Source organism: Protomyctophum bolini (genome assembly GCF_963924005.1).
Source record: "Protomyctophum bolini genome assembly, chromosome: 4".
Classification (NCBI taxonomy): Eukaryota; Metazoa; Chordata; class Actinopteri; order Myctophiformes; family Myctophidae; genus Protomyctophum; species Protomyctophum bolini.
In genome coordinates, this window is record NC_137865.1 from 33,186,123 (window position 1) to 33,213,902 (window position 27,780).

General features: G+C 41.4%; 2 protein-coding genes across 6 annotated transcripts in view; one reads left to right on the top strand and one right to left on the bottom strand.

The window, feature by feature from the left end:
* The first annotated feature begins 548 nt into the window (after window positions 1-548).
* Window positions 549-9,889, top strand: fads2 (fatty acid desaturase 2). Of its 3 annotated transcripts, none has more exons than XM_080760682.1 (13): window positions 549-675; window positions 1,289-1,558; window positions 1,852-1,983; window positions 4,981-5,178; window positions 6,093-6,194; window positions 6,295-6,420; window positions 6,648-6,708; window positions 6,801-6,877; window positions 7,042-7,139; window positions 7,443-7,539; window positions 8,680-8,759; window positions 8,921-9,046; window positions 9,464-9,889. In XM_080760682.1, exons 1-13 carry the CDS (start codon window positions 670-672, stop codon window positions 9,513-9,515), a joined length of 1,425 nt encoding a protein of 474 aa, XP_080616808.1. In that variant the 5' UTR covers window positions 549-669; the 3' UTR covers window positions 9,516-9,889. The 3 variants fall into 3 exon arrangements, with proteins under 3 accessions (XP_080616808.1, XP_080616809.1, XP_080616810.1); XM_080760683.1 differs by having other exon boundaries at window positions 1,873-1,983; XM_080760684.1 differs by having other exon boundaries at window positions 563-609.
* Window positions 9,890-10,081: 192 nt separating this feature from the next.
* eps8l2 (EPS8 signaling adaptor L2) overlaps window positions 10,082-27,780 on the bottom strand; it is a 37,993-nt gene continuing 20,294 nt past the window's right edge. For all 3 annotated transcript variants that reach the window (XM_080761788.1, XM_080761787.1, XM_080761789.1), the window contains 14 exons: window positions 27,656-27,765; window positions 27,428-27,471; window positions 25,554-25,680; window positions 24,640-24,728; window positions 24,142-24,216; window positions 20,250-20,398; window positions 19,788-19,959; window positions 19,392-19,426; window positions 17,101-17,206; window positions 13,983-14,114; window positions 13,649-13,715; window positions 13,230-13,413; window positions 12,549-12,681; window positions 10,082-11,485 (listed from right to left, as the gene is read on the bottom strand). In XM_080761788.1, the coding sequence (XP_080617914.1) occupies window positions 11,408-11,485; window positions 12,549-12,681; window positions 13,230-13,413; window positions 13,649-13,715; window positions 13,983-14,114; window positions 17,101-17,206; window positions 19,392-19,426; window positions 19,788-19,959; window positions 20,250-20,398; window positions 24,142-24,216; window positions 24,640-24,728; window positions 25,554-25,680; window positions 27,428-27,471; window positions 27,656-27,765 (1,501 nt within the window). In that variant the 3' untranslated portion in view covers window positions 10,082-11,407. The remainder of the gene's footprint in view (window positions 11,486-12,548; window positions 12,682-13,229; window positions 13,414-13,648; window positions 13,716-13,982; window positions 14,115-17,100; window positions 17,207-19,391; window positions 19,427-19,787; window positions 19,960-20,249; window positions 20,399-24,141; window positions 24,217-24,639; window positions 24,729-25,553; window positions 25,681-27,427; window positions 27,472-27,655; window positions 27,766-27,780) is intronic.

Consider the following 27,780-nt stretch of genomic DNA (forward strand, 5'->3'; position numbering starts at 1 on the left):
ACTTTTTGGCACAAAGTAACCACAGTATACTGCTAATCACAGCGCACTAGTAGGCCATTTATGGCCTACTAGTGTGCAACAAGCAAGTATGCACTCGACAGAGTGCAGTTCTAGTTTTAAATGCACTTGAGCTGGATTGCAAATCAATTTCGTTGTATTGTACAATGACAAAGATTCTGATCGAATATCGACTGTGATTCCGCAGATCGTTTGCACCATCTACTGGTACATCGAAGCATGTTCTCCAGGCTATAATATTTTTCTTATACATTTTTAAGGCTATTTTTTTAATAGCCAATGCAGAAGTAGGCTATAAACCTGTTGGTTTATACTAGGCTACACATGACGTGAAAATAAATAAACGCACAGGCAGGCTGCACTGGCACATACAGTCTAGGCTGAATATTCGGATGGGCTGGTCTAGGTTTATGCAGTGGTCTAAGGATGTAGCCTACGCGGATTGGCCCAGAAGCCCTCGAATGATCGGCTGGGAATTTACACTGAATTACTGAGTGGGTGAATGAGCCGGTGACTGTACTCACTGTACATATTAGACCAGACGCGAGGATGAAGCCATGCTGTTAAAATTTTGATGGATATTCATGAGACGTGAGCAAAAGCACGTATTGTACTAATGTGATCATTATCGGAGAGCGAGAAGACATCTGGATGCCAGTGAGTGTTGTTTTTCTTAATTCGATTATAAAAAGCTATAACCACTATTGGGTGGAATAATTAGCCTAATTTTTAAGACTGCTGTTTTATTTAGGCTAGTGTTCCTACACATGGGTTAATTAAAGAAAAATAGTTCTCTTAAAAATGTTAATTTAAACCTGACATTTTTATCATGCCCAGACAAGTTTATGTGGACAAATCATTAATAGACAAAGTTAAACAAAATATCTCTGTGCCACGCCGCCACGTAGCTTAGTGCTTCTCGTTTTTCAATTCATCAATTATTCGTGAAGAAAGACATCCTTTGTCTCACTTTGTCTTTAAACTTAGCCTTACTCCGCTATAGTGTTACAATCATCCATGTGTGGTTAAAGTAGCCTAAATCAACAGGTTAGCCCTCTAAGCAGTGCACTAGCCTACTAGACTATATGTTTAGTTCCTCTGCTCCTGCTTTTCTCCCTCATGTGCAGTCTGGAACATTTGTGACTGAGGGGTATTTTCATCCTGTTAGCGTGGGAGTAAACCATTAAACCAGATACCGGAGCATTTTTAACACTTGGGCGTCACACCACACCCCACCTCACCTTGGCACTTCTTTGCGCCCACCTCGCAGCTGACTGGTCCTCTGTGTGGGCCGAGCAGACTCAGGCCACAGACAGCAGCGTGTTGGAAGAAGATGGGGGGCGGCGGCCAGCTGACCGAGCCGGGCAACGGGAGAGGTGGCATTGGCAACGTTTACACATGGGAGGAGGTGCAGCGACACTGCCATAGGAACGACCAGTGGCTGGTCATCAACCGCAAGGTGTACAACATCTCTCACTGGGCCAAGAGACACCCGGGTGGCTTTCGGGTCATCAGCCACTATGCTGGAGAAGATGCCACGGTGATTGTTTGCTCACAGTCACACCACACCACAAGCCTTGTTTGCAAGTGAAGCAATAGTGTTATCATATTGCATTGATTGCATGGTTTTGAGTAGTCTATGCGTAATTTGTATTTATTTATTCAGATACAGTAAATTCAGACTAGATCAATTAGTTCAGGTCTAATTGGCCTATTGGTGTTTGATTTCCAAAGGCACGTTTTATTTATTTATTTAGCAAGAACATACTTGTGCATACATTATTAAATACACAGTCACAAGCCTAGCCTACAATAGCTGTTGGTGGTGGGAAGATGTTATTTCTGTGTTTTCAGGAGGCGTTTGCTGCTTTCCATCCTGATCCAAAGTTCGTGCAAAAGTTTCTGAAGCCCCTACTGATCGGTGAGCTGGCAGCATCGGAGCCCAGTCAGGACAGAGACAAAAATGTGAGACTTCCCTTAAATAAAACTTCACGTGGCCTCCTGTTTGGACTCAGTACATGAACAGAATGGCGTAATCAGTATCACATGCAGGTGTAAAAGAACATGTAGGTCAGTCAGGCCTAGCCCTGAAACATGACTGCCATGATGATTATCATGACAGTCATGACTTAACTGCAGCCTGTTTTACGCGGTCGCTACATTTACAATACAAACGTATATATAAACATTCCGATTTCAAATCTAAAGTACCCACAATTTGTCCCATGGGTGTTAGTTAGTTGCTGCACCAGCGATTAGAACTGCTGCATTCCGCGTTCTTTAATAAAAAGCATTTTTATCCTAGCGCCCCGGCTACTTTTCTCAGACGGGGTTTGTTTGGGAAATCCACAGTTGCACACCGGGAGCGCACTCGCCTATTAGTCTGTATTGGCAGGGCGGTCAGCGTGCGTGCCTATATCGAACACACCGAGTGCCACACTCCTCCCGACCGATAGGGGCGCGTAGTTAAAAGCCAATGGCAAAATAACAGCTCGGATAAAAATGCTTTTTATTAAAGAACGCGGAATGCAGCAGTGCTAATTGCTGGTGCAGCAACTAACTAACACCTGTGAGACAAATTGTGAGTACTTTATATTTGAAATCGGAATGTTTATATATACGTTTTTATTGTAAATGTAGCGACCGTGTAAAACAGGCTGCAGTTAAGCCATGACTCTCGTATGAATACGAGAGTCATGAACCATGGCTAAGTCAGACCATGATTCTTAGGGTCTGTTTGGTTATTCATGAGTCTTAAGTGTTGATGTGTTGTTTTCCAACTCTCCTGTTCCAAAGGGGTTGCATGCAACCTCTTCTAACGCCTTTCAGGTTTTCTCTAGCCTGGGCAGAATTCCTTTTTGTGTTTATGATCCGGTCGGGAGCAGATGATATCGCTATGTAGTTGTTGTAGTCATTGTTGCAGAAACCATCAATCTGGAACTTCCCTTTCCCTCATACCGATTTTTCTCAATAAAAGCTGCTGGCTACGAGAGCTTTTATTGTTATTCTTCCGGTTTGAGGGAAAGGAAGTTAAAGGATGATGGTTCCTGCCTGATGACTACAAAACAGTGACTGCAACTAGCCATGTTTCACATGACGCTCGTACCTTACGAGCGTCATGACTTAACTTCCGCCTGTTTTACGTGATCGCTACATTTACAGTGAAAACGTGTACATAAACATTCAGATTTAAAATATAAAGTACTCACCACGTGGGCAACGGGTGTTAGAAATTTGCTGGTACAGTGATTAGCATTGCTGCATTCGGCATTGGTTTTTTTTGTTATCAAATGTTTTTTATTAAAGACAAAAAATCACAATAAGACACGTTAACATCATGAATGACTAAAGAAAACCAAACACATAAACAACACAACAGCAAAAGCAAGGAACACAAAAACAAACAATCCCACCCACCCCTCCCCCGAGACCAAAGATGCCACAAAATGTCAGTCTACTACTGTGCAATGGGAACAAAAAATAAATAATGATAATAATAATTACTAAATCATGCCCTTAACCAAATCTGCAATACCAGACCAAATCTCAATGTTTTCCTCTTTTGCACCATGTAATCTTGCTGTAGACATTTCTAAATAAATTATATCTAGAAAGGTCAAAGCCCATTGGCGAAATGACAATGACAATGACTATCATGGCGGTTACGCCAGCAAAGAAGACACAAATACCGGTATTATTTAAGGGTAACTGGGATACATAATTTAATAAGAATAGATGGGGAGGGTGTGATGTTAATTTGTAGAATAATCGAAAGATTATCAGCAACCAGATTCCAAAATGTGAGGACACTCGGACACTCCCACACCATATGAAAGAATGTACCTATGGTGTTCGGAGTGCAGAAAGTGCAGTTGTGATTATTTAAAATCCGCATAGCACACAATCTGCGGGGGGTTAAGTATGTCCGATGAACAAAATTTAGATGAATTTGTTGATTATCAGGATTCCTAGAAGACAGGACAACATTAGACCACACTGTATCCCAGCTCCAATCTGGATCTAGATTTGGTATGTCATTCCTCCATACAGTATCGACAGCCAAGGTCCCATAACTAGATTCTAATAAATAATCATACAATATGGAAACAAAACCTCTTGACCTAACATCACAGATAAGTCTATGCAAAGGGTGCATTGCAAGGGGGGTCTGCCATGGAACCCCATATGTCCTCATGGCAGTTTGCATTCGGCATTGTTTAATAAAAGGCATTTTTATCTGAGCTGTGTTTTTGCCAATGGCTTTCAACTACGCGCCCCTAACTACGCGCCCCTATCGGTCGAGAGGAGTGTGGCACTGGGTGTGTTCGATATAGGCACGCTGACCGCACTGCCAATACAGACTAATAGACAAGTGTGCTCCCGGTGTGCAACTGAGTTTTCCAAACGAACCCCGTTTGAGAAAAGTAATGCTTTTAAACAACGCAGGATGCACCAATGCTTATCGCTGTCCCAGCAAATTCCTAACACCCGTGGCACATGTGGTGATATGTGAAATCTGAATGTTTATGTACACATTTTCAGTGTAAATGTAGCGGGTAAAACTGGCTTCAGTTGCGTCATGATTGCCATGATTATGACAGTTATGTTTCAGGGCTAGACTACAACATGACGTAACGATATCATCCACTCCAGACTGGTTCACACGACAACTTTGTAACACAGACCAGGCTTTCCTACGAGGTAGACTGCCTGTGACGCGAGGTTAGGTTTTCTCTCTATTAAAAACAAGTCTGACATTGTAGCCTATCTCTATTCCTGTTTGTAATGAATGCGGGTGCTGTTAGCAATCATTCCCAAATGCACATCTGTGTGTTTCATTGACCATTACATGCCATTTGATTTCTGCAAACAAACATACACTAATTTGTACTTAAAGTCTGAATGTTAGTGTCATTTTGTATTCACTGAGCTCCATCTTTCTCTGTTCTCTTCTGTGCACAGGCAGCGATTGTACAGGACTTCCATAGTTTACGAACACACGCAGAGAGTCAGGGCCTCTTCCGTGCTCAGCCTCTGTTCTTTTGTCTCCACCTTGGCCATATCCTGCTGCTAGAGGTCCTTGCCTGGTTGATCATCTGGTCCTGGGGGCCCAGTTGGACCCTGACGCTACTGTGCTCTGGCATTCAGGCTGTTGCTCAGGTGTGAAGCGCGGGTCTGTGTCATTAGTCAGACGGCTCATTATTCCGACATTAATAACCCTACCCCTAAACCATAACTGCACACCCCATGGGCACATTTGAGCCGACAACCGCGGACAGAAGAAGCTGTGTTTTACGTCATCTCAGAGTTTTTAGACAGCTGGTGGATGGAAATTAAGCTCCACCACCACAGCTGACTGCCGCGGAGGAGAGCGTTTCCGGGAATCTGTCCGTCGCGGCAGTCAGCCGCGGAGGTGGAGCTTCTTTTCCATCCACCAGCTGTCTAAAAACTCGTAAATTACGTAAAACACAGCTTCTTCTGACCACGGCTGTCGGCTCAAGTCTTCCCATGCTGACACAAAACCACAGGGTGATTTAGACCTGAGGCTGATTCTACTAAATCTCTTCTAAATAAGTTTTCTGAAAAATCTGTTTCTATGTCAGTGATTCTCAAAATATTTCATGTCAAGGACCCCAGAAATTAAATTGGCCACGACCTTCATCTGAAAATATGTTGTTCCAGGGACCCACCAGAAGCAAAGATTTGACTTAAAGTAGGCTAATTCGCTCTGAAAGAATATATATAATATATATTCTTTCAGAGCGAAAAGATTTGCACCACATTTTCAAGATAAAAGAAAATAGCAGATCTACCATACAAGCTTGTAGCGTGGCACTCGGTGTTGTGCTGTGAGCTTGTAGATCTGCTACTTTTCAATAGCTAAAGTATAACATAATCCTTAAAGCACCAAAAGGGGTTCCCTTCCTGAATGGGTTAACTGACCACGTATGTCGGACGGGATATCGGACTAATGTGCAGTCCCCCGTGAAGCATTACATCCAGTCCACATCAATACTGCTGCTCCCCAACAACCACAAAGTCAACCTTTTATTTTCTCTTTTGCTCATGAACAGTCCCAGGCTGGATGGTTACAGCATGATTTTGGCCACCTGTCTGCTTTCAAGAGGTCTAGCTGGAATCACGTATTCCACAAGTTTGTCATCGGTCACCTAAAGGTGAGTAACACACTTTCCTTGACATTCCCCTCTAATCCACTTTTTACGTGACCTCTTTTTAATGTGAGTGCTGCATCACAAAATAGTGTTCTTATCTTAGGGTGCCTCTGCCAACTGGTGGAATCATCGGCACTACCAGCACCATGCTAAGCCCAATGTTTTTAGTAAGGATCCCGATGTCAACATGTTACACGTATTTGTAGTGGGAGCGGCACAGCCAGTGGAGGTAAGTATATTAATCATGTGTAATGTATAAAACACTTGCCCACCAACACAAAGATTTGGGTTCAATTCCCGGCAACGGTACCTCATCATGTCCTTGTCACTGTCCAAACTGAGGCCACAGAATTCTGCCCTGGAAATGTAGAAAAAACTGTCTGCACAAACCTCAGTACTGTAAGTCTGTCATGATTGAACCGTCATGGCCTGACTCTATTTCTCTTCCTGTTGCAGTATGGTATTAAAAAGATAAAGCACATGCCCTATCATCACCAACACCAGTACTTCTTCCTCAGTAAGTTTTCTAGATTATTTTTCTTCCCCCTTACTGATTGAGAATTCAGAACGTTGGAGCCTTTTTATGTGAATGTCATGTTTGTCTTACAGTCGGACCTCCACTGCTCATTCCAGTATACTTCCATGTTCAGATCTTACGCACCATGTTTTCTCGCCGTGACTGGGTGGTGAGATGTCAGCTCTATTGTGCACTAATGTGGATTTAATGTAAAATATAAGTCAATTTATCAATATATTATTAATTATATGGACTATGGAGCCTTAAAAAAATGTTTTAAATTAATGTTGTTTGGAAAGCAATTTGGTGAAGCCATCTCTTTTTCTTTGGAAGGATCTGGCATGGTCCATGTCCTTCTACCTTCGCTATTTCTGCTGTTACGCCCCCTTCTATGGTATCTTCGGCTGTGTTGTGCTCATCAGCTTTGTCAGGTAGTGATGTGACATAGAAGCCAAACCATAAAGTCTTCATATATTTTAACCACATGAATCCTGGCACCCCTACTTTTATGTTATTCTAGTGGAAGATTTTGAAATGTTAAGGGATAAAATTATAATAATAGAAGATCTAAAAGCTCAGAACGCATTGGAGTGTGACATTCTTTGCTTTTTTGAACAAGGGTTTATGTGGTTAAATACCCTTATTCATAGTGTTGTCAATTTATTTTAACATAATTATTAGATGTTATGATGTGATGTTATTGTTATGCACTTATATTGTCCTGAACAATGCAGATTTCTTGAGAGCCACTGGTTTGTTTGGGTGACGCAGATGAACCACCTGCCCATGGATATAGACCATGAGAGACATCAGGACTGGCTGACTATGCAGGTAGCTTGTTTAATGCCGTCATTGCTGGAAGCTTTATAATGTGAAATGTATCATTTGCCTACATATTTCATATTTAGGCAATATCCATCCCTATGAAATTAATACTACATTACATTTAGTCATTTTGTGACATTAACAGTGTACTAGATCGATACAATTATTATTTACATACCAGCTGAGAAAATGCAACACAGAGTTGTGCCCTTGGTGCAGCCATTACTGAGGTGTACCTGAATTATTTGTGCGCATGCGTCATACAGTGTCATAAAGGTCTCTTTAAGTCTCGTGTTTAGCTCCTCACAGCTTTTGAACTGTCTACAGCTGCAATATAATCTTTATAGTCAATTGATCAAGATGGATCTGTGTGATTTTTTTTATATTACTAAGATGGACATCTAAAGTTTGCAGGTGTGGCCAGTTTTGAACAAAATGCCTCACCTCAAATCATGAACGCAGTGTCCAATTGCTGTGAAACTTTGCCCGCACATTTCCACTACAAGGAACAGTTAATGCCACCCTTTAAATATTGCCCTATTATAGCGTGACCAGGAGGAACATCTTTTCCAAACATCACAAACATTCCTCACCTGGTGGAGACCTGAGCACTTTTTCTAGTTGCATTATGAGTTGCTACAGGGTCCTTGACATGGAACGCTTGCACTTATTGGCTGCAGTCTGTGGTGCTTTTGATTGGCTGTTACAGCAGTACAGATATACTTAGCACTAGCAGTAGCACCATGTTTTGATCATTACTTTTAATGTTCTGACAAAAAATAGTGAAAAACAGTGGAGTATTCCACTAAGTGATGAGCTGTTGATATACAGTATGTGTATTAATGGATAGTAGTCCAAAGTATCTGACTATCACTTTCTTGCCACAGTTTTATTTTTCTGCTCTTCAGATTCCGATTATTATTATTAGCCATTGTGAGTGCACACATAGGAATTTATTTCAACATTATTGTGTGTGCATTCAATTCTTTTTTCACAAAAAGAAAACTGATAAATACCAACAGACACAAGACAACACCGTGCAAGGAAAATAAATAAATATAAAGTGCAGAGTTATAGTTCATAGTGCATCATTTTGCCGGTGTCTTATACATTTATATTATTGTACACTGACACCCTCTGTTTTAGTTAAGTGCCACCTGCAATATTGAGCAGTCCGCCTTCAATGATTGGTTCAGTGGGCATCTCAACTTCCAGATCGAACACCAGTAAGTGGAACAATAGATTTATTTATCTATTATTTATCTGCAGTCTGTGGTGCTTTTGATTGGCATACTTGCAGGATACATTGCTGATTCAAACTAGTAGAGTTACTACAGTGTATGTCTTACAGTATGCTCTGCTCTACTCTCCTCTCTGCTCTTACAAGTCTGTTTCCTACCATGCCACGTCACAACTACCACCTGGTGGCGCCATTAGTGCGTGCAGTGTGTGAGAAACATGAGGTTCCTTACAATGTTAAAACATTGCAACAAGGTCTCACAGATGTTGTCAGGTGAGTTGACTACGAGTTTTGTCGTTCCAAGCAGGGAGTGTGATCAGTCAACAAAAGGCTGGTGGTGGTGACACAATGAAACTCATTCGTCAGCTATGACAGAGATTATCAAAATGGTTTATGAGGGCTTGGAAATGTTCATGTAGCGTCACCTATAATAAACAGAGAATTCAAGTGACCCAATGTGGTGACAATTGGTCAAATTTGATTCCACTCAATGCTTAGGAGTATCAGAACATTAGTGTTACTGTGTACCTGTCACACAGAGACGTTCACATTCACGATACAGACTACATTTATATTTAAAAAAAAACGAAACAAAAAAAATACACATTTTTGTTATCTGGTTTGGGCAGTAAATCAAGCATACACCCTACTTCTAACCAATGTTCTGTCTTTTTCTCTATTTGGAATCAGGTCACTGAAAAACTCAGGGGAGCTGTGGCTTGATGCTTATCTACATAAATGATGCTAAATTGATTTGACTGCCTATACTGTACCAAAAACAGTAATTTTACAGTACTTAGACACTGGATGATAAATATATGTTTGGCTTTGTGATACAATATAGTATTGGCATTGATCTCTTATGTCAGCCTGGGTTACTTTAATGTCTATAGCGTTATTTCTTTCTTTTCTTTTTTACAATTTACTGCGTAGATAGTCAGCGTGACCCAAAGTTTCCTTGCAACAACATAATGTACTAGTACTGTATGTTATTGTTACTTATATTCAATTATGCTTGCGTGAACTGAACTGTCAGACGATGTTGTGAACAATGTTTTTTGTAATTTGTCCAGGAGGCATACTTTACATATTTTCATCAATAAAAGGTGACAATCCTGTTTACATGTGGGAACTTGTGGAGTTGTTTTTAATGTGTACTGTAACTTACGGTGTGTGATTGTATTGCAGTTGAGATTTCCTATACCTGTTAGACCTCAAAGTGTACATTCCTTTCTTCACCTAACTCTTCTGATATAGCAATAAAGTAACCCGACATCTTTTACTGTCTTGATCTTTGATTAATTTGCCATAACTGTTAAGTTATCAACAACACAAAGGTGTGGAATCAAGTCTGAAACATGATCGAAGCTTTATTGTGACGTTCCCTTTATGCCCCATTATATTTACAAACCCCACTTTCAATTTTTTAAAGACAATGGAAGTATCATTTTATTTCAGAACAATATACCTTTCTCTAATGTTATTAATGTGTGTGATATTTAATTTCAAATTCCATTCTGTAAAAAAAGCACATAAATGAATGACAAGATCTGATGAGCACTAACAATGACTTCATGCAATGTGTGATATGTTTTCCAATTTGCTCTTTGGTGAGAGCTGACCATACATTATGGGATTTGTGAACAAGTTATTGATTAACAGGAAGGCTAATTGTAAACTGATGTACCCCAACCTATTCGTTGCAACTGATCTCTAAGGTAACAAATATAACATGACATTATGATGTCTATCTGTAGTGTCTGCAGATATTAGCTTGGAATAGTATATCATTAGAGAATGGATTATTGAAAGTGTATTATGAAAAATATTTGATTATATATCTCAGACAGGCCTTGGACCGCAAAGGGCGTATGTGACATTCTTTTTAGCTCTAGATGATAAAATAATTATAACTTACTTTTTAAAATAAAGGCATGGTCAGTATTATGCCAGTATAATGTCAGTATTATTGTCAATATGGTCAGTATCATGTTCAGTATTGTATTGTGGTCAGTATCATGTCGGTATGACCACGTCTGTATTAAAGTATAGATTCTTTAATTAAATAATTAAAAACATGTCACTTATGGCCTTTGTGCTCCAAGCTCACACGCATGCACGCACACACACACACACACACACACACAGACATACAGTATATTCTGGCACAGGGATTTGGGTATGCAATAGCTACAATCTACAAGTCATTTAATAAGCCTGACCTGCTTGCATGCATAGTCATGCATACTATGTCACAAATGTATACATGTATACACGCACGCACGAGCACACACACACACACACACACACACACACACACACACACACATGCACACACATTCAACTGTACATTAATTCAAACTCTTTCCATTCAAAACATCTTGAGACACATTTGAAGTACATCAGGCAACACAATTAGCTAAGAAAATAATCAAATACATACATATTCATCAGTGATACAAAATAAATATACAATTACAAATGTATAACAAGATTTCAATAGATTCTACTGTAGGCCAAATTGAACAGCAGTTTGTCTATTGCTGTTACGAAAGGCAAGCATCTGGGCATGATGTGCTGATTGGCTGGCGCTTGACCACGCAGGGATGTGATTGGTCAGCAATGTTGAGCTATTCAGTCCTTGAGGGCTGCCTCACTCTTCTGTTGTCTCCGCCTCATGATCTCTTGGAGTTCTGAGTCTCCACTGACCTTCTGGAAAGCCATCAGAAGAACATTGCATTGTATTCAATTTCTGAAGGTGTGTTTTTGTGTAAATTAGGGCCTCCATTCTTTCTCCCTCTCTACTTAGTCTACTACATCACTGACATGTGTCACAAATTACCTGCAAGCATTCCATATATGCAACCATGTTTACAGTACACAGGTCGAAAGGCCTCTACTGCACTGTGTCTTATATATAGTTCCATGGCATGCCACAGAAACCTTGGCTTATTCATGTTTTATACATGGCCATGCTTTCTTTTTTATCAATTTCTTTATTTTTCAAAACATACTTTTTGCTACTAGGCCTACAGATTTTGTCCAAAACTCATACAAATTGGTACATCCATTTACTATCATAAATGTATCATTCCGATTTTCTTAAATATATTCCATTCTGATTGGCTATGATTGCCTTCCAAAGTTTGCGGGAGGGGCCTATTTTACAAACAATGACAAAAATGGCAAAAAAAAACCGCAGCATCCGATCTACCCCAAATATGAATCACAGATTGAAGGACCTCTAAAAGAAAATTACCAGTAAAATGAGGTGCAAATGATCTTGATGTAATGAAGATTGATCAACCTTATGGTAGCTACTGTATGGCACGCACACCGCTGCTGCTTAGGAACGAGACACGCAGTGATATTAGTATCGCTACGCGAGGCTAGGAGCTTACCGGTTCCATTTGTATACTAAACCTATTCACAAAGCAGCTCACCAAACAGCAAACTTGTGTGGCCAATATCAACTCAGCGATATTGGGCATTTGCACACTCCCAGAGTTAACACTGATAAATTAAAGCTGGAGGGGTTGTGCATTATTGTGGGCTCACTCCAGCAAGCAGTGAGCACACAATAGTTTATTGTGTCTATTTCTTTTGGCATGAAATTAGCCTATGCAATTTTTAGTATAACATAAAACACCAAAAGGGGTTCCCGTCCAGAATGGGTTAAGAGACTCACTAATTCACTTATAATGTGCGCCACACTAAGCCTCCACTAGATGGCGGTCGATGAGTTTAACGCTTGTGTTTTGTTTGTGTGACTGACCTCCAGCTGTGATCTCTGTACAGTAATCTGACTGTAGACACGGGAGCCTTCTTCGCTGCACACAGCCTTAAGCTCTTCCTTGTTCAGGGAAAAGAGCTGGGCGCCTGTCAGGATCCCCAAACATTCTACCGTCCTGCAAACACAAAATATTCATGATTATCACACACACACACACACACACACACACACACACACACAGCCTTTATTTGCCATGGGTGACAGGGTGATAAAAGGAGAGCAAGAGTGTGATAAGCTTGGGCTGATTGATGCAGTAAACTACCATCTGTCTAATAAGTGCAAGCTAGTGTCACCATATGCTGCCAGTGTGAGCAGCCACACTGTTGAAGGAATTAACCAGGTCAAAATATGGATGCAATTCAGCTGTCATACAGGGTTTCTGCGGATGATGATGTACAATTATTGGCTAAGGAAACACTGGAGTTCATCCTGGTGAAAAGGAACCAAAATCTCGAGCAGAAAGCAGTGACTTTCAACAGCTCACAGAATGGCTGCATATACCAAGTGGGCCAGTAAGACCCGTTATTAACTGCCTGGAGAGCGGAGATATGAATATGAAAAGCCAATATCAGCGGTTAATATCTTTACCCCCATGTATCACCTATCACAGAGTATGAAAACAGAATTGATAGCCTTGATTGGTTAACATTCACAGCGACTTACGGTTTTGAGAATCCTTTGCTGCTGAGCCAGGTAGAGACTTGCTCTGCATTGGAGTCAAACGTTAACGGTACAGGGGAGCTGGGGGCACGCTCAACCTTGAAAGGCCTACTGGGAGCCTGGTTCTTGCTGTTGGCAATTTTCTTCAATAACTCATCATTCACCTCATTCATTTGGTGTGATAGGGCTACAATGCAACAACAGAACAGAAAACAAAACAGAGCTCTCAGTAGAGCTCAAATATCTGCCAGTAGACATAAGAATAACGATGTATGCAGCTTTCTATTAGTAAGGTATGTGATTAGTTGAAAGTATTCACAGATTTGAACTTCCGTAATCCATTGCTCATATGGTAAGGGCAAAGATGAAGTACGTTTTCAAAATTGAAAATGAAATTCAGGGGTTGTTTTCTTATCACTCACATTTGTCTTTAAGAGGACCTCTGTCCCCATGACCTGAAGGTGAGGTCCCTCCGAAGGCTTGCCCTGGCTGACAGACAGACCGACGCACGCACGCACGCACGCACGCACGCACGCACGCACGCACGCACACACACACACACACACACACACACACACACACACACACACACACACACACACACACACACACACACACACACACACACACACACACACACACACAATGTGTGCGAACAACATATATTTAACATTTAAATAATCAGATATATCATGCCAATCTAGGAACTCATATGGGTCAGTTTCTAGTACAGTATACTGTATAAGAGAAGGTCACCTGGGTGTAGAAAGACTCTGGAATACCAGTGTGTTCCTCTAGTTTCACCACATCCAAGATGTTGTATGGAACGTAGCCCGACTGACCACTGTGATTCCGAAGTTTCCACCACTGTTTGTCATCCTCTATCACCTACAAGACACATTTAACATCTCAGTTATCCGTGCAGACATACAAAGATACAGCAACGATATACAGATACAGATAGTTACATTGTTAAATACAATAACTTTTATGGTCCAATGATAGTCTGAACATGGCTGATTTGAATTTAATGTGGAGTGTGTGGAGAATACTTGAATAATGTGTTTTATTTATTTTGCCGGAACCTGGGAGGCTGGGACCAACCTAGATTGTTTTTATATCCCTAATGCCTCATTTATACAGGTATTCCATTTCCATAATTCTAGTTTCTGTCATGGTCTGTCACTCCACAGACCATGTCTCCTCCCTGGCCACTCCCACATTCCATTCCTTCACACTGCAGTCCCCTTCACTCACCTGTCTCCAACTCCCTCGTCAGCCCACCTGTGAACATTTTGCCAATTTACCTGCTCCCTATCCACACTTTTCCTGGGCTGTGTGTGCTCCAGTTCCTGTTCATTTCATTGGATATCATTGGTCATCTGACCAGTTTCATTGGCTTTCATTGGATCAAATCGACAGGAACTGGAGCACACACAGCAAAGGAAAAGTGTGGATATAACTGGGCTGCGTCCGAATTGCTAGGGTTGTTCCCTACTCCCTATCCCCCATACGGGGATCCAGACTCTAGTGGACTCTATAGTGATGATTTCGGACAATACTCCCTGTATGGGGAGCACCGACTCTGACGTCAATATCGATAGAGGGCGCTGTAGTTCCGCGGGTTCATGTACTTTTTATTTGCATGAAATCCCCATTAGGTTTTTTCAGATCGCCTCATAAAGAACTGTTTGAAAAATAAACAAATCATCCCGGCCGTTTCACTCATTTGGATATGAAGAATCAACTGACTACAAGAAACCAATCAAAACGCTGCTGCTGAATTTCTGCTAGGAACAGACTGTATCAAATAAGTGACTGCAGGCTGTCACCTCCCTGCAAGGACAGTTTGTAAAGTTATTTTTAAATTCATGAATGAATAAAGAAAAAATAGGTTAATGAAAATATGTTTGCAGGCATTTAGGCCTATATATCTATGATAAAAAGGTTATTTTAACATAACAATGGGCCTATGATTATCATCAATAAATTAATATTAGGCTATATCCATTATCCAGCAATATGAAAACAGTGCACAACCTTGACAATATATGAAAATATCAGCAGCATGATTGATTAACCACATGAACCCCCGCTAATCCTGGGGCGGGGGGGATAGGCCTACCAAAAATAGCCGATCTATAAGCAACGCGCGACGTCCGTGTTGTGAGCTTGTATACCTTTACTTGGGTAGGGCCTACTTTTGGTAAAGAATTACCAAAAGTAGCCGATCTACAAGCTCTGCTCACAATACGGACGTTTGGTGATAACAGAAACAGCAGTCCAACAAATGACTGCAGTGCCTACACAATGAAGTTTTAATGCATTTATCATTTCTGATAAAGAATCTCACAAATATATTCTACAGCAAGCAACTGATTCCTCTCCTAACGTCATGCGCTGGGCCTGGGTGATACAATGAATCAGATTAGTAATACTATTGCAAATGAGTAGATTTATTATAAATAAAATAAAACCATTTCAAATAAATGCACAGATCATTTGTCTCGAGATTTGTAGCTTCGAGATCCGCCAGGGAAGAAAAGAGGGGAAAACGAAAGTTTATAAAGTACATTTGTGTTGATTTCTTTCGCTGGTTCAACTTCTGCCTCTTCTGAGTTGGAGCGCAATGAGCGCATGCATGCAGAAGCAGCGCACGTGCGCAAACGCGTGCATGTGCGCTCAAGAGCGAGCTTGCACAATGCATTATGGGGCAGATTTGCTTCGCTGTGTTTTTGTAGTGACCATCGGATGCTCCCTACAATTCCAGGTGCATTATGGGATACTTCAGTCCACTACGTTAGGGTGCAAAAATGCTCACTACATATTCGGACACTATAACAAAATGGCGGAACCTCAAAGTAGTGCACTATATGGGGCATAGGGAATGATTTCGGACGCAGCCCTGGACTCTTTGCACACACTCACTGTCAGAACATTCGTCATTCTTCCCTGAGTTTCCTGGTTTTTGTCGTCTTGAAAGGTTTGATTTTTGGACTATGTTTTACTGCCTTGAACTCTAGTGTTTTTGCCTTTTTGGGATTCCTAGTTTTCTTTGTACTTTTGAAAAGTTTGGAATGTTTCCTGAGCTAGCTTACAGCTACCTTTTTGTTTGTGTCCCTTACTGCCTTGGATTTAAATAAATACTTTGATTTTCAACCTTCCTGTTTTGTGGCTTGCATATTGGGTTCAGTCATCCTGCTATCCTTCCAACAAATATAAACAGGCAACAAAGAAACCTATAGGCCTACATTTCCATTATCCAAAAATATTCTGTTCGCAAATAGAAATTACTCAAACCAACAAAATTATTTCGGTTCAGGTTTTAATGTAACAAGCAATGCTGCTAAGCAAATGTACTTTTTGTTTCACACAGTTATAGTATCTTAAAGCATTTGCCATTGACACAGACCCAACTGACACACTGCCCCAGGTGACGCATTCAAGCAGAAAAAGGACTGACATTGTGAATGCTGAAGTGATAACCTGAACCTTGACTGAATAATCCAAAATCTGTCTAGTTTTTACTAGGGGGTCCAAGGAAGTACCAGTTTTCAGTTCTTAACATAGTAACGGACTATTATTCCCAACTGGCTGAAGGTAGGGCTGAAATAGTCTTGTCTATAGACAAATCACAGAGCGCTGCCCAGTAGTTGTGCTCTCATTATTGCCGCTTGACACCACAGTTATGATTGCCGTTCTGTGGTTTCGCCTATAGTCTGCTTCTATTGAGTCCTGCCTCTTGAAGTCTCTATACTGTGTATTATACTGATTCGCTGAATGAAGTAACTCATTCTGCAATTGTATTATTTACTGTATGTATGCAACTGACCTGTACAGTATGTAATGTATGAGCCCGCTCTCACTGCCTTACCTCCAGCACTTCGTCCTTAAGCACTGACAGCTCGTTGGCATTGCGGGCTACAAAGTGGTAGCGAATCTTGGCATGTTTTCGGGCGGTGGGCATCCCACTGTAAGACCTGACAAAACACAGGTCTCAAACACTTGTAACTATAATTGGCATTATCACTATTAATTAGCCTGAGTTATTTATCTGACTATCTTGCTATCGATCAATATAGGTACACTGACAATGTAGTAATATAAATGGTTAAATATATATTTTTAAACAAATTAGGATATTCTATAGAATGTTAATAGGTTGTAATTGAAGAGCTCATGGTTTGATTTTGTTTTTATTTTGGTAAAATAAAGTTACACAATAGGCTATAACTTAAACCCAGGATATACACACAAAAAATGGAGCTGATTCAAAAGCCTAATAAAACCAATTTCCAATGTGATCCTGGCTGCAACATACAAAATAAATATTCAAATTAATTACATAGAACCAATACATAAGTACCACCTCAGAATATATTTGGCTCTCCAAGTACCACCATAATAGGCTATATGTTAAAATGCAGGAGCATATACCTGCCCTTTTTGTTCCATTCCTAAACTAATTATGCTGCTGCTCTTGACAAAACCCTGTCTAATCAGCACAACTGCTGATATTTCTAATGTGATTAATCCGTTCTCAAACATTCTATTAATGGCTAGGTGTGCTGTCATGCTCATTTCAGCATGGCTGGATAGCCTATTTCAACCAATTGCTTGGTCAGAAGAACTACCTATAGTAACATAAATATTTTATTCCACTTGTATTTTTTTCTCTTTTTTTTTTGGGCAACTCACTCCTCTGTGTTCCACCAGAGGGGGGCTCTAGTACCACCAGTGGTTGAGAACCTCTGGTTTAGCTTTAGCCTACTAAAAACCACCTAAACTCCCTAACAAATATCAATAATGTCATTCTGTCTGTAGCCTACACTTCCTTATATTAACCTGACTCCGCCAGATGGGGCAGTAGCCGCATCTGGCCAAAATCATTTGCTGTTCATATATTCAGAACGGGTATTAAGGACTCTAGTACCATAAAAACACAAGTGCATCACTAGCCTGTAGCCTTTTCCATAACGGTATTTTTTCACACATCTTTCACGTTTAGGGACACACGGAGGCAGTTCATTCCAAAGAGAAATATCTGTGTATAAAATAACTCTTGCCACAACCTTTACTCTGGGTATCTCATATACAGTTTGGTTCACCCTAGTTTCATATTGATGCACAATCAACTCAGCATTACTCCTAAGGTAGTCGGGGGCATTGCCATTACAGATGTTGTACACATGGACCAAGCTTAAACAGATCCACACACTGTAGTGATGCTAATCTTGACCCGCCCTGCCAAAAAAGTCAGCATTTCTTTACTCAACGCGAGTTACAGTTCAACTTGTGTATACTATAGAGGGTATGCATGTGACATCATCATACCCGGAAGTTATGCGGGAACGCCTGCTGAGTGGCAAAAACTACTTTCTGTCCTTGACAGCCCATACATCCAAACCGAAAAGTCCTATCTGATTGCATTTAACGACGTTAAACAACAGGGGATCAGAACTATTAAAGATCTGTACAGCAACGGGACTATGGCACCATTCTCATACTTAACAGAGGAATTCCGTTTGCCTGGCTCCCATCTATTTCGCTACTTTCAGATCAGACACTTTGTACAAAGACAATTCCCAAACTTTCCAAACCAACCCAGCCATTCTGCAGTGGACTCTATACTTTCTCTGAACCCTAATACAAAGGGCTTAATAATGAACTCAACTCAATAAACCCAGAAACTCTTAACCGTCTTAGGACAGCAGGGAATGGTGAAGGCCTATGCATTGTACGACGTGCGTCGTGTAAACCGGTGGCTGTGCACACAGGTGGTGCCCCCTCCCCTCTTTTCTTCTCCAAATTTTGGTGTCCAAATCGAACAAATGCAGAAGTAGACCGTTCTTCCAGGTGCTTCAAAACGCCACTGAGAAACTTCCACTGAAATTAATAGCACACTGTACCTCACAGGGACCATCCCCTCCCTAAACTGGTCATAACCAACGTGTGCATTCAACAGATATCTAAATATGTTGTTTTGTACTGTCTGCAACATATCCCTTAATCTCGCTCATACACCAACAGAACAGGCATAGTCGAAGTTGACACTGGATCAAAGTCGATAACTGTTAATTTGATACAATATAGTCAAATGTTTGTCAGAGTACAGTAGGTGTTTCATGCTCACATTTAGAAAGTATGTTACAGTATGTAACTTACCCATTTGAAGAGCTTGAGGAGTGAGTTCCATAAAACTGGAAAAACAAAAGGAGAGAAAATCAATAAGTCAAGTATTTGACCTCATGTGTTGAGGTGTCTCTGAGCAAGATTCTTAAAGGGATATTTCAATTTTAAACATGTTATTTTAACATCTTAAAGCTTTTGTGAGCACCCATCACAGACACCACAGATATGGCCTATAGATTTGATATTTGTTGAAAACGATGATGATAGATTAATTGAAAACACCTGTCTCTTGGTTCTGGTGACTAATACTGCCCTATATGAGGGGCCCTGTTTTTTCAAGTACTTTTTTTATTCATTTAATTGTATTTTGTCACTCTCAGAGTTATGGTGGTCCTTGGAATTAAAAAGTTTGAGAACCACTGGCCCTACCTCATCCGCTGACTGTCTTCTGAAGCCTGGGCTGGTGGGGGACAGAGGGGGTCCCGACGACAGCCCCTCCGTCTCCCAAGGAGCTGCCCTGAAGAGCTCTACTGGGGGCTCCCAGCCGTTACGGAACCTGGGGTAGTAAGGAGGGGCACACTCGTCCCTTGGCCATTCCGCTCTGCAGAGTGATGAACCAAGTTATTATAGTTTTGCATTTTTCATTCATTCATTCATTGTTTTTTATGAAAGTGGCTTTGCTAGTTTAGTTAAAGTTTTTTTATCAGTTTTAGCGTTTTCGTTTTTTCATTGTAATGTGGCGTGGGCGATTTGTAACATTCTCAGAAAAATAGATTTCAGTTATCTTGGATGTATTACACTATTTTACATTTTACATTGTAACACCTATACTAGCCTCTCAGCCCCCCCACCCCACCCATGCATCTAGACAAACAGAGGAACACTGTGTACCTGGACCGGGTCCATCCCTCCCCCAGAAGTTCAAAGATGGTCATTTCTTTAGGAGTCAGATGTCCTCTCAGAAAGTCCACAGCATCTTTAGATAGGTGGGGGGAAATGACTGAGCGTGGCAGGTCAGGGCTGCCACAGCTCTGCAGCACCTGTAAACAAGGTTCACACAGTAAACATCCCCCACAATGCAGTTGGGTCAGGATAGATGAAAGAGCATAAAGTAGGCCTATAAACAAATGCAGGTGTGTCCACCACATACAGTACACACACACACCTGAACACTTATGTCTTATGCATGCGTGCGTGCGCGCAAATTACTGACTTACATGAATTACATTTACAGTGAGAGATATTCGATAGAAAGAAATTAATTAATATTTTTTTTAATGCCATATTTAGCCACTACAACAGCAAATGTCCCATGGAAACTGCTAGCCTAACATTGCTAACAAGTAGCGAGTTGTGAGATGAGGCGGAGTGGCGGAGAGGCAGAGCTGTGTTTTATTTTTTTAAATTTGCAGATAAACATAGAATTGCAGTCACACTGTAAGGGTTCATATTCATCAATAACAACTTTAACAAGCAACCTGTCCATTCATAAATGTCCAGTAGGCTATTATTATCATCAGTGTCGTCGTCGACCTGTTGATTTCTATACTCAGGCAATTTCTCCCATCTTCGGTGAATATATCCTCTTGTAATCTCAATTTATGTTAATTTCTTCATTACAAATCTTTTAATTGGACTATTTAACCCATTAATATTTAACGACACCACCCTTAAATCGTTATGTTGCATCTTGTGTTTTCTTTCCCCTCACACTGCAAATACGTCAATCACAACTTTGCAAAACAAAACATACAATAAAAACTAAAATAAGACTCCCAAAACAAAGGGGGCTCCTTCCCCTTGCCCCAGATCTCTGTTGGTGGGAGAGGGGTCCACTAATTGGAGGGCCTCTCTCTAGCGATAGAAGGTCCTAAAAAGGATCTTTCCATCCTACTAGAAATGTCCAACATAATCAACACTCACTCACAAACCCTTTCCTCCGTCATGTCAATTTGTATTTAAATCGAGAAGTCTTTAATTTGGTTATTTAATTTTCGGAACTCTAGCAGTCTCTGCTTCGCTTGCCTCAAAGCCCTGGCTCGATTTTCTGGCGAGAGCACGTCACTCCCCCCCCATCCAGAGCGGTGTTTTCAAACTGTTTTCACTGTACAGTGATCATATATCATATTTTCGGACAACGCCATAGGACCTTTAAGTACGTACATCAGCGGTGTAGCAATAGGCAGTGCAGCCAGTGCAGTGCACTGGGGCCCAGCGACCCCTAGGGGCCCATGAGGGGAAGGGAAAAAAAGAAAAGAAACAGCTGACAGGCGCTGTTTTGTGAATACACACACACACACACACACACACACACACAAGCAGAAGGGGCAGCTAGCTGAGCTATGGGAACAGGAGGAAGACATGGAACCTGGTGTCTAGCAAGGCGCTAGGCACAGCTCATTGGTCAGTACTCTTCATAGGCATGCAGCAGAGCCAATCATTATGCAGTATCATATCTTAGCAACTATTTCACCACGCTCCGGTCCACAACATTGAAAAAACAAATGGATGCTGTTGTTGACAGCCAAGTGCCAACAATCTTATCTACCTCAGAGTCAGAAAGTTCTAGTAGTGAGATAGAACTAAAAAAAAGAAGAAAAACGAAGTGCAGAGCTGAGTGGGAAAAATATTCAGTGTATTTTTATGAAACAAAAGCTTTGCAGTTTGAAAGTGGATATTCAAGCTTTCCCTACAGCTGCAATGTTGGTGAGTTTAATGTCGTTTAATACAAGCAGATGCAAATTGAAGGTTTATGGCAAGTCACTTTATATCATTATAATAAATCTAGAGTTGCAAATTGCAAAGGACTGTACTGTCATGTGCCAGTTAGCCCTGACAGGGACACATTTACTGATGTTTGCACTGCATTAATGTTATATCTCACCATACCTGTCACTGCAGCGAGTGCAGACTCTGCAGAGCGCTCATTCTTCAAGCTCAAGTTGATAAAGACTTATTTAAGGAGCAGCATGGGACAAGAGACTCAGTGGACTGGCTACGCTTTCTATTGAGAACTGCAGAGCGAGGGCTTTGCTGACTTTGCTGAGTACAAGGCCCGTAAGGTGACCTTCTAATGAGGGAGTACTCTGGTAACAGCCACATCCATTCCATTCATTAATGCTGTGGTTTTGTAAGGCATAATGAGCTGTGTTTTTCTTGATGGTTATGGACATTCTGTGGAAGTGGAATATATAATCTTTGTACAAGCTTTGTTAGTGTATAATGCTATATTTGAATGTTTGATAGTTTGGAGACATCAGGCTGTGGTAGTTTTGTTTTTGAGCCCAAGTCAGGGCAGGTTGTTTGTCACCTTCTAATGAGTGAGTACTCTGGCAACAGCCACATCCATTCCATGCTGTGGTTTTGTAAGGCATATAATGAGCTGTGTGTGTTCTTTTTTTAAATGTTTCATAGTTTGGAGACATCAGGCTGTGGTAGTTTTGTTTTTGTGCCCAAGTCAGGGCAGGTTGTTTATTGATGAATATATGGACACTGAGCTTGTACTGTAATTCTGCAAACAAATATTTCAATCAATCATTTAAACCAGCCTTTCAGCACCACATGCAGACAGCACCAGCACAAACTCAATACAAATACTGTGAGTGGACGAGTTTACTCAATGCTGTACCATATGTTCTCATGCCAATAAAGCCCCTTTGAATTTAATTGAATAATTTAATTGTGTGGCCGGTCACCTCACCTGTAATGTTAGTCTATACCTGTCCTATTGTGTGAGTGTGTGTGTGCATGGGCGCGCGCACGCACACTTGTTTATGGCGGTGGTGGGGGGCCTACAAAATATTCTCGCACCGGGGCCCACCATGAGCTCACTACGCCACTGAATACATCAAGTCTCAATTTATCTTCACCTTATCAGAGAAGCTCGATAGGTCCATTGTGGATCAATGTCACCATCTGTGCAGTGCTCCTTTGTGTTTCTATCCAGCACTATCCAGGCGTGGTAGAATAATGAGGAATCAAATGTGTGTGTTGTTACGTAAGTGTGGTCGCACCTGTGGTAGAGCTGAGAGCTGCAGCATGAAAGCCTTAAACCCATTCAGGACGGGAACCCCTTTTGGTGTTTTTTTTTAAGCATTATGTTATACTATAGGTATTGCGGCACAGAGTGCTGCGCTATGAGCTTGTAGATCTGCTATTTTTTTTAAATTGTGAAAATATGGCGCAAATCTTTGAATATTTATTCTTTCAGAGCAAACTCAAATCTTTGCTTCTGGGGGGGTCCCTGGAAAAACACATTTTCAGATGGGGTTCCGTGGCCAAATACAGATAATTCTAGAGGTCCTTGACATGAAAAAGGTTGAGCACCACTAACATAGAAACATATAGGTTTTTCAGAAAACCTTTTAGGATTTAGAAGATTTTTTTTTTAGAATCGGCCTCAGTCCAAAAAGCCGCAGGATGACTGTGGGTGTGCTGTCAGTATAGGCAAGGCATATAAACTGACAATTCTTTAGTACTATGTACTTTGACTATAGGCTAGGCCCACATTCTAGTATTCACTGACACAGATACGTTTGTCTAAGTGGAGAATGGATAGTGTTGACTTTATTAAGGAAAACCATCATGAATTATATATATATATATATATATATATATATCACAGTGTTGCCAGCTGTTAGATCATTATGACCCATTTACCATTGTGACAACAAGCAGACATGCTTCAGTGTCAAAGTGTCTTTAGTTTTGCAGTGTCATGTTGCACAACACTTTGTCGCTGAAGCAGGCTTAAGTGTGACGAACAGCTCTGTTTGTGCCTCACCAGTTCCAAAGGCCCAAAGAGGAAATGTACCAGCTCAGCTGCACTTGGATTCTGGATGTGCTTCTTCAGTTTTGCCTGCAGGGGGCAGAGAGAGAGAGAGAGAGAGAGAGAGAGGGACAGAGAGATACAGAGACAGAGAGATTATAGAAAATTATAATAATTGACCGTATAGGTCATTATGAAAAATGCTGATTATTGTTAGAAAGCATTATGAGTATTCGTGAGTGACCATAACCAATGATTATACCGTTGGATGTGCTACCTTTTTGAATACATTTCCTATGTTTGGATGTATACTGGAGTTGGGTTTAGCACTCCACTGAAAACCATTGCTGATTGTTATTTATAAGCTGATTAAAATGCATTATAAGCAAGTATAAGTTAAGTATGTTATTATTTAGTTATTTGTCATTATAAGTAGTCTATGTAAGTCGAAGTACAACATGAGTGTTGTGGTCAGTAGTGGACAGTAACATGGGGTAAGCTGTAAGATCTCACCAAGAGGTTGAAAGACAGCTTGAGTTTCTGCAGGCTATCAATGATCTCTGCCTCGGAGGGGGGTTTGGCTCGCAGGGTCAGCATGCCCTCTGTAAACAAACACAGCAGAAAGACAACAATGACCACACAAAGCTTCCAGGGTTACCAGCCGTCACCACAACACAGACGGACAGGGGAGAACCGTGGTTTTCACTTGTTTAGCCAAGCTGCAAAGTGTGTCCAGTCATTGGACACTGAGATAAATTATGTTTTCAAGTTGGAGGTAGGTGTTTGGTTATAGTCATGTTCCTGCTTTGCCTTCTTGGCCAGAGAGTGAGTCAGCAGGGCTGGGCAATATATCGATATTATATCGATATAAGATATGAGACTAAACATCGGAAATTGGAAATCATAATATCATGATATGTGTTTTCTTTCCTTGGTTTTTAAAAGCTGCATTACAGTAAAGTGAGATAATTTTCTGAACTTACCTGACTGTTCCCACTATTCTATTATTTGCCTTAAGCCACTTAGTTATTATAGAGGCATTTCTGTTTATCAAAGTTCTCAGTGTAACTGGTTTGTGAAAGCACCAATAATCATCCCCAGAATCATCATCATCATCCTCCGTTTTTCCATTTGGAAATTATCATCGCAATAACGAGGTATTTGGTCAAAATATCATGATATCTGATTTTGTCCATATCGCCCAGCTCTACCATCAGAGACACCTACACACTGTGCACAGGTACTTCCTCATTGCACAAGGCATGCTGATGTCCATCCCCCCCTCTACCCAGCCAGACATTACTGGATAAAGGTGTATCGGGACACGGTGAAGTAGTGAAGAGCATAGCAACAACACAGGAGAGGGGACAATATGGACATATTGCCACTGAGCTCAAGCCACTGCATAAGAAGAAAGGCAGACAGACCTGCTGGCCCTTTCTTCTTGTTCTTCTTACTCTTGTTGCGCTGCTTGAGCTGCGCAAACGCCTCTGCCGCCTTCTGCAGGCGTGACACGAAGATCTCGATATCATCCAGGGCACAGTTGAGAATTTGCTAAAGGCAGAACAGAGTGTAGGCTTAATAAGGCTTTAGAATGGTTAATCTGACAGGAACCGAATCCCGAGGGTTTGCGGTTCAGTACGACGAGCTGACTGAAGTCATGACAGCTTATTTTAGGATTTAGTGAAGAAAAGAGAAGATGTACGCACACAGCTGTAGCTCTGAAAAAACGTTTTCTGTGCCATTATCAGGCACACAACCTTTTCTTCCATACAACCTAGCCTTCACCACCTGATGAAGGCCATGTTGCGTACCTGATTATTGCACTGTGAACAAATGCTTTCTTTTCTTATCTGTTACTTATTTTGTCTTGCCCCAGCGACCACTGGAGGGGGGGGATTCAGATTTTACGGGGGCCAGTTTCGAATTGCAGCCGTCCGTAGGTGTCCTTTGAGAGCGGTTTTGAAGGAGTCAAGGGATTCACATGTCTTAATGACTTTTGGTAGGGCATTCCACATTTTGGTGGCATAGGAGCGAAAATAATTTAGTCCCTTGTTTGGTGAGGTTTGTTTTGGGAGGTCTGGAGCCTAGTTTTAAGGGCCTTTGAGGTGCTGTGGTACCAAGAGGTGCATGTATAGTCAAAGAAACCTTGTACGAGGGCTCCTGCTCCTCAAGGTGTTTTTGTTGACCAGTGAGGAGATCCTGTAAAGGGATCTTGTTCTTTGATTGACTTTTTTGATTACGTTGGTGGCCATTTTATCACCGGAAAGATTAGCCTCCAGGATGGAACCTAGGTATGTAATTTCATCTTTTCGTGTGATAATATTGTCACCCACTCTAACCAAGAAGCCATCTGCCTTGCTGAGATTACTATTTGATCCGAAGAGAATGGATTCAGTTTTTCCCAGGTGTAAGGATAGTTTGTTATCAGCTAGCCAGGTGCAGGTGTGTGTGTGTGTGTGTGTGTGTCGTGACTTGGCCTGTTGTAGCGCCACCATGAGGCTGATTTGAAAACTGTCAAGTGGCATTTCTTCCTCAGCCTAGTGGGAATAGGCACGCACAGTTTCACCGCAATCGGACGCTGCGTCGGCCTCCTGGTGGCGCTATAAAGAGCAGATGTGGCCTCTAGGGAGTGTGCATACAAGGTTTTACACAGATCGGTGCAGTTATAGGTAAAAACACAATCGGTCAGTTATAGCGCCACCACGAGGCTGAGTTAAAAATATTCAAGTGGCATTTCTTCCTCGGCCTAGTGGGAATGTGCGTGCAAAATTTCACGGAAATCACACGATGTGTCCATGATTTGCAGCATTTTGTTTGAAACGGAGCACTCTGAAAAATCTTAAAGACCCGTTTCGTTGAATGGCTCTAGAGAGACCAATTTGCGTGATGTTTGGACAAAATCTGTAGGTGTACTGTCAAAACATTTGTTTTGCACAAAGCGGCCTCCTGGTGGTGCTATAACAGGCCAATGTGAAAACTTTGGGGGTTCAGCTCTGGCATTCAGGGAGTGTGTGCAGAGTATGGCTAAGATCAAGCCAACGGTGCCAGAGATTAGCTGTTCACAGACGGATGGACGGACACACGGACACAAGGACGGGCGGAGTGCAAAACATACTCTCTCCCCATGCCTTCGGCCTGGTGGAGACAAAATTATGCTCACAACGGGTCGCATCAAACGCATTGTGAGCTTGTAGATCTGCTATTTCTGCAATGTTCTGAAAATGTGATTTAGAAAATGTATGAACTTTTTCAACATGTAAATGATGACAGGCCAATGAGTGAGAGGAAGGAAACTCACCACGTCCTTCTCGATGCACTGGGCCAGTTTTTCAAAGTCTCCATCTGTAGCAAAGAAAAAAGGTATTTGTGGAGAAGAACGTTTCTTTTACCCAGTAGCTTTTATTTCATGTCATGGTGCAGACGTTTTCGTAATAAAGCAATTGGGTGTTGTGTGCGTGGGTGCGTGCTTGTGAGTGCGCCATCCGCGCATGCATGTGTGTGTGTGTGTGTGTGCGTGCTCTCTCACCCTGCATACTCATGGCAGCAACTCGACCTTTTGCACCAGGGGCTGGGCCCTTGGGGGTGGAGGGAGGGATGATAGTCTCTCTGTGGTACTTCAGTTTCTCCTGGTTCATCCTGGAGGAATGGGAG

What these genes read in the sequence shown, in the direction of transcription:
- fads2 (XM_080760682.1), top strand. An exon ending in ACACCAGTACTTCTTCCTCA is followed by an intron (nt 6,709 to 6,800) that starts GTAAGTTTTCTA and finishes TTTGTCTTACAG; the next exon opens with TCGGACCTCCACTGCTCATT. An exon ending in GGTCTCACAGATGTTGTCAG is followed by an intron (nt 9,047 to 9,463) that starts GTGAGTTGACTA and finishes ATTTGGAATCAG; the next exon opens with GTCACTGAAAAACTCAGGGG.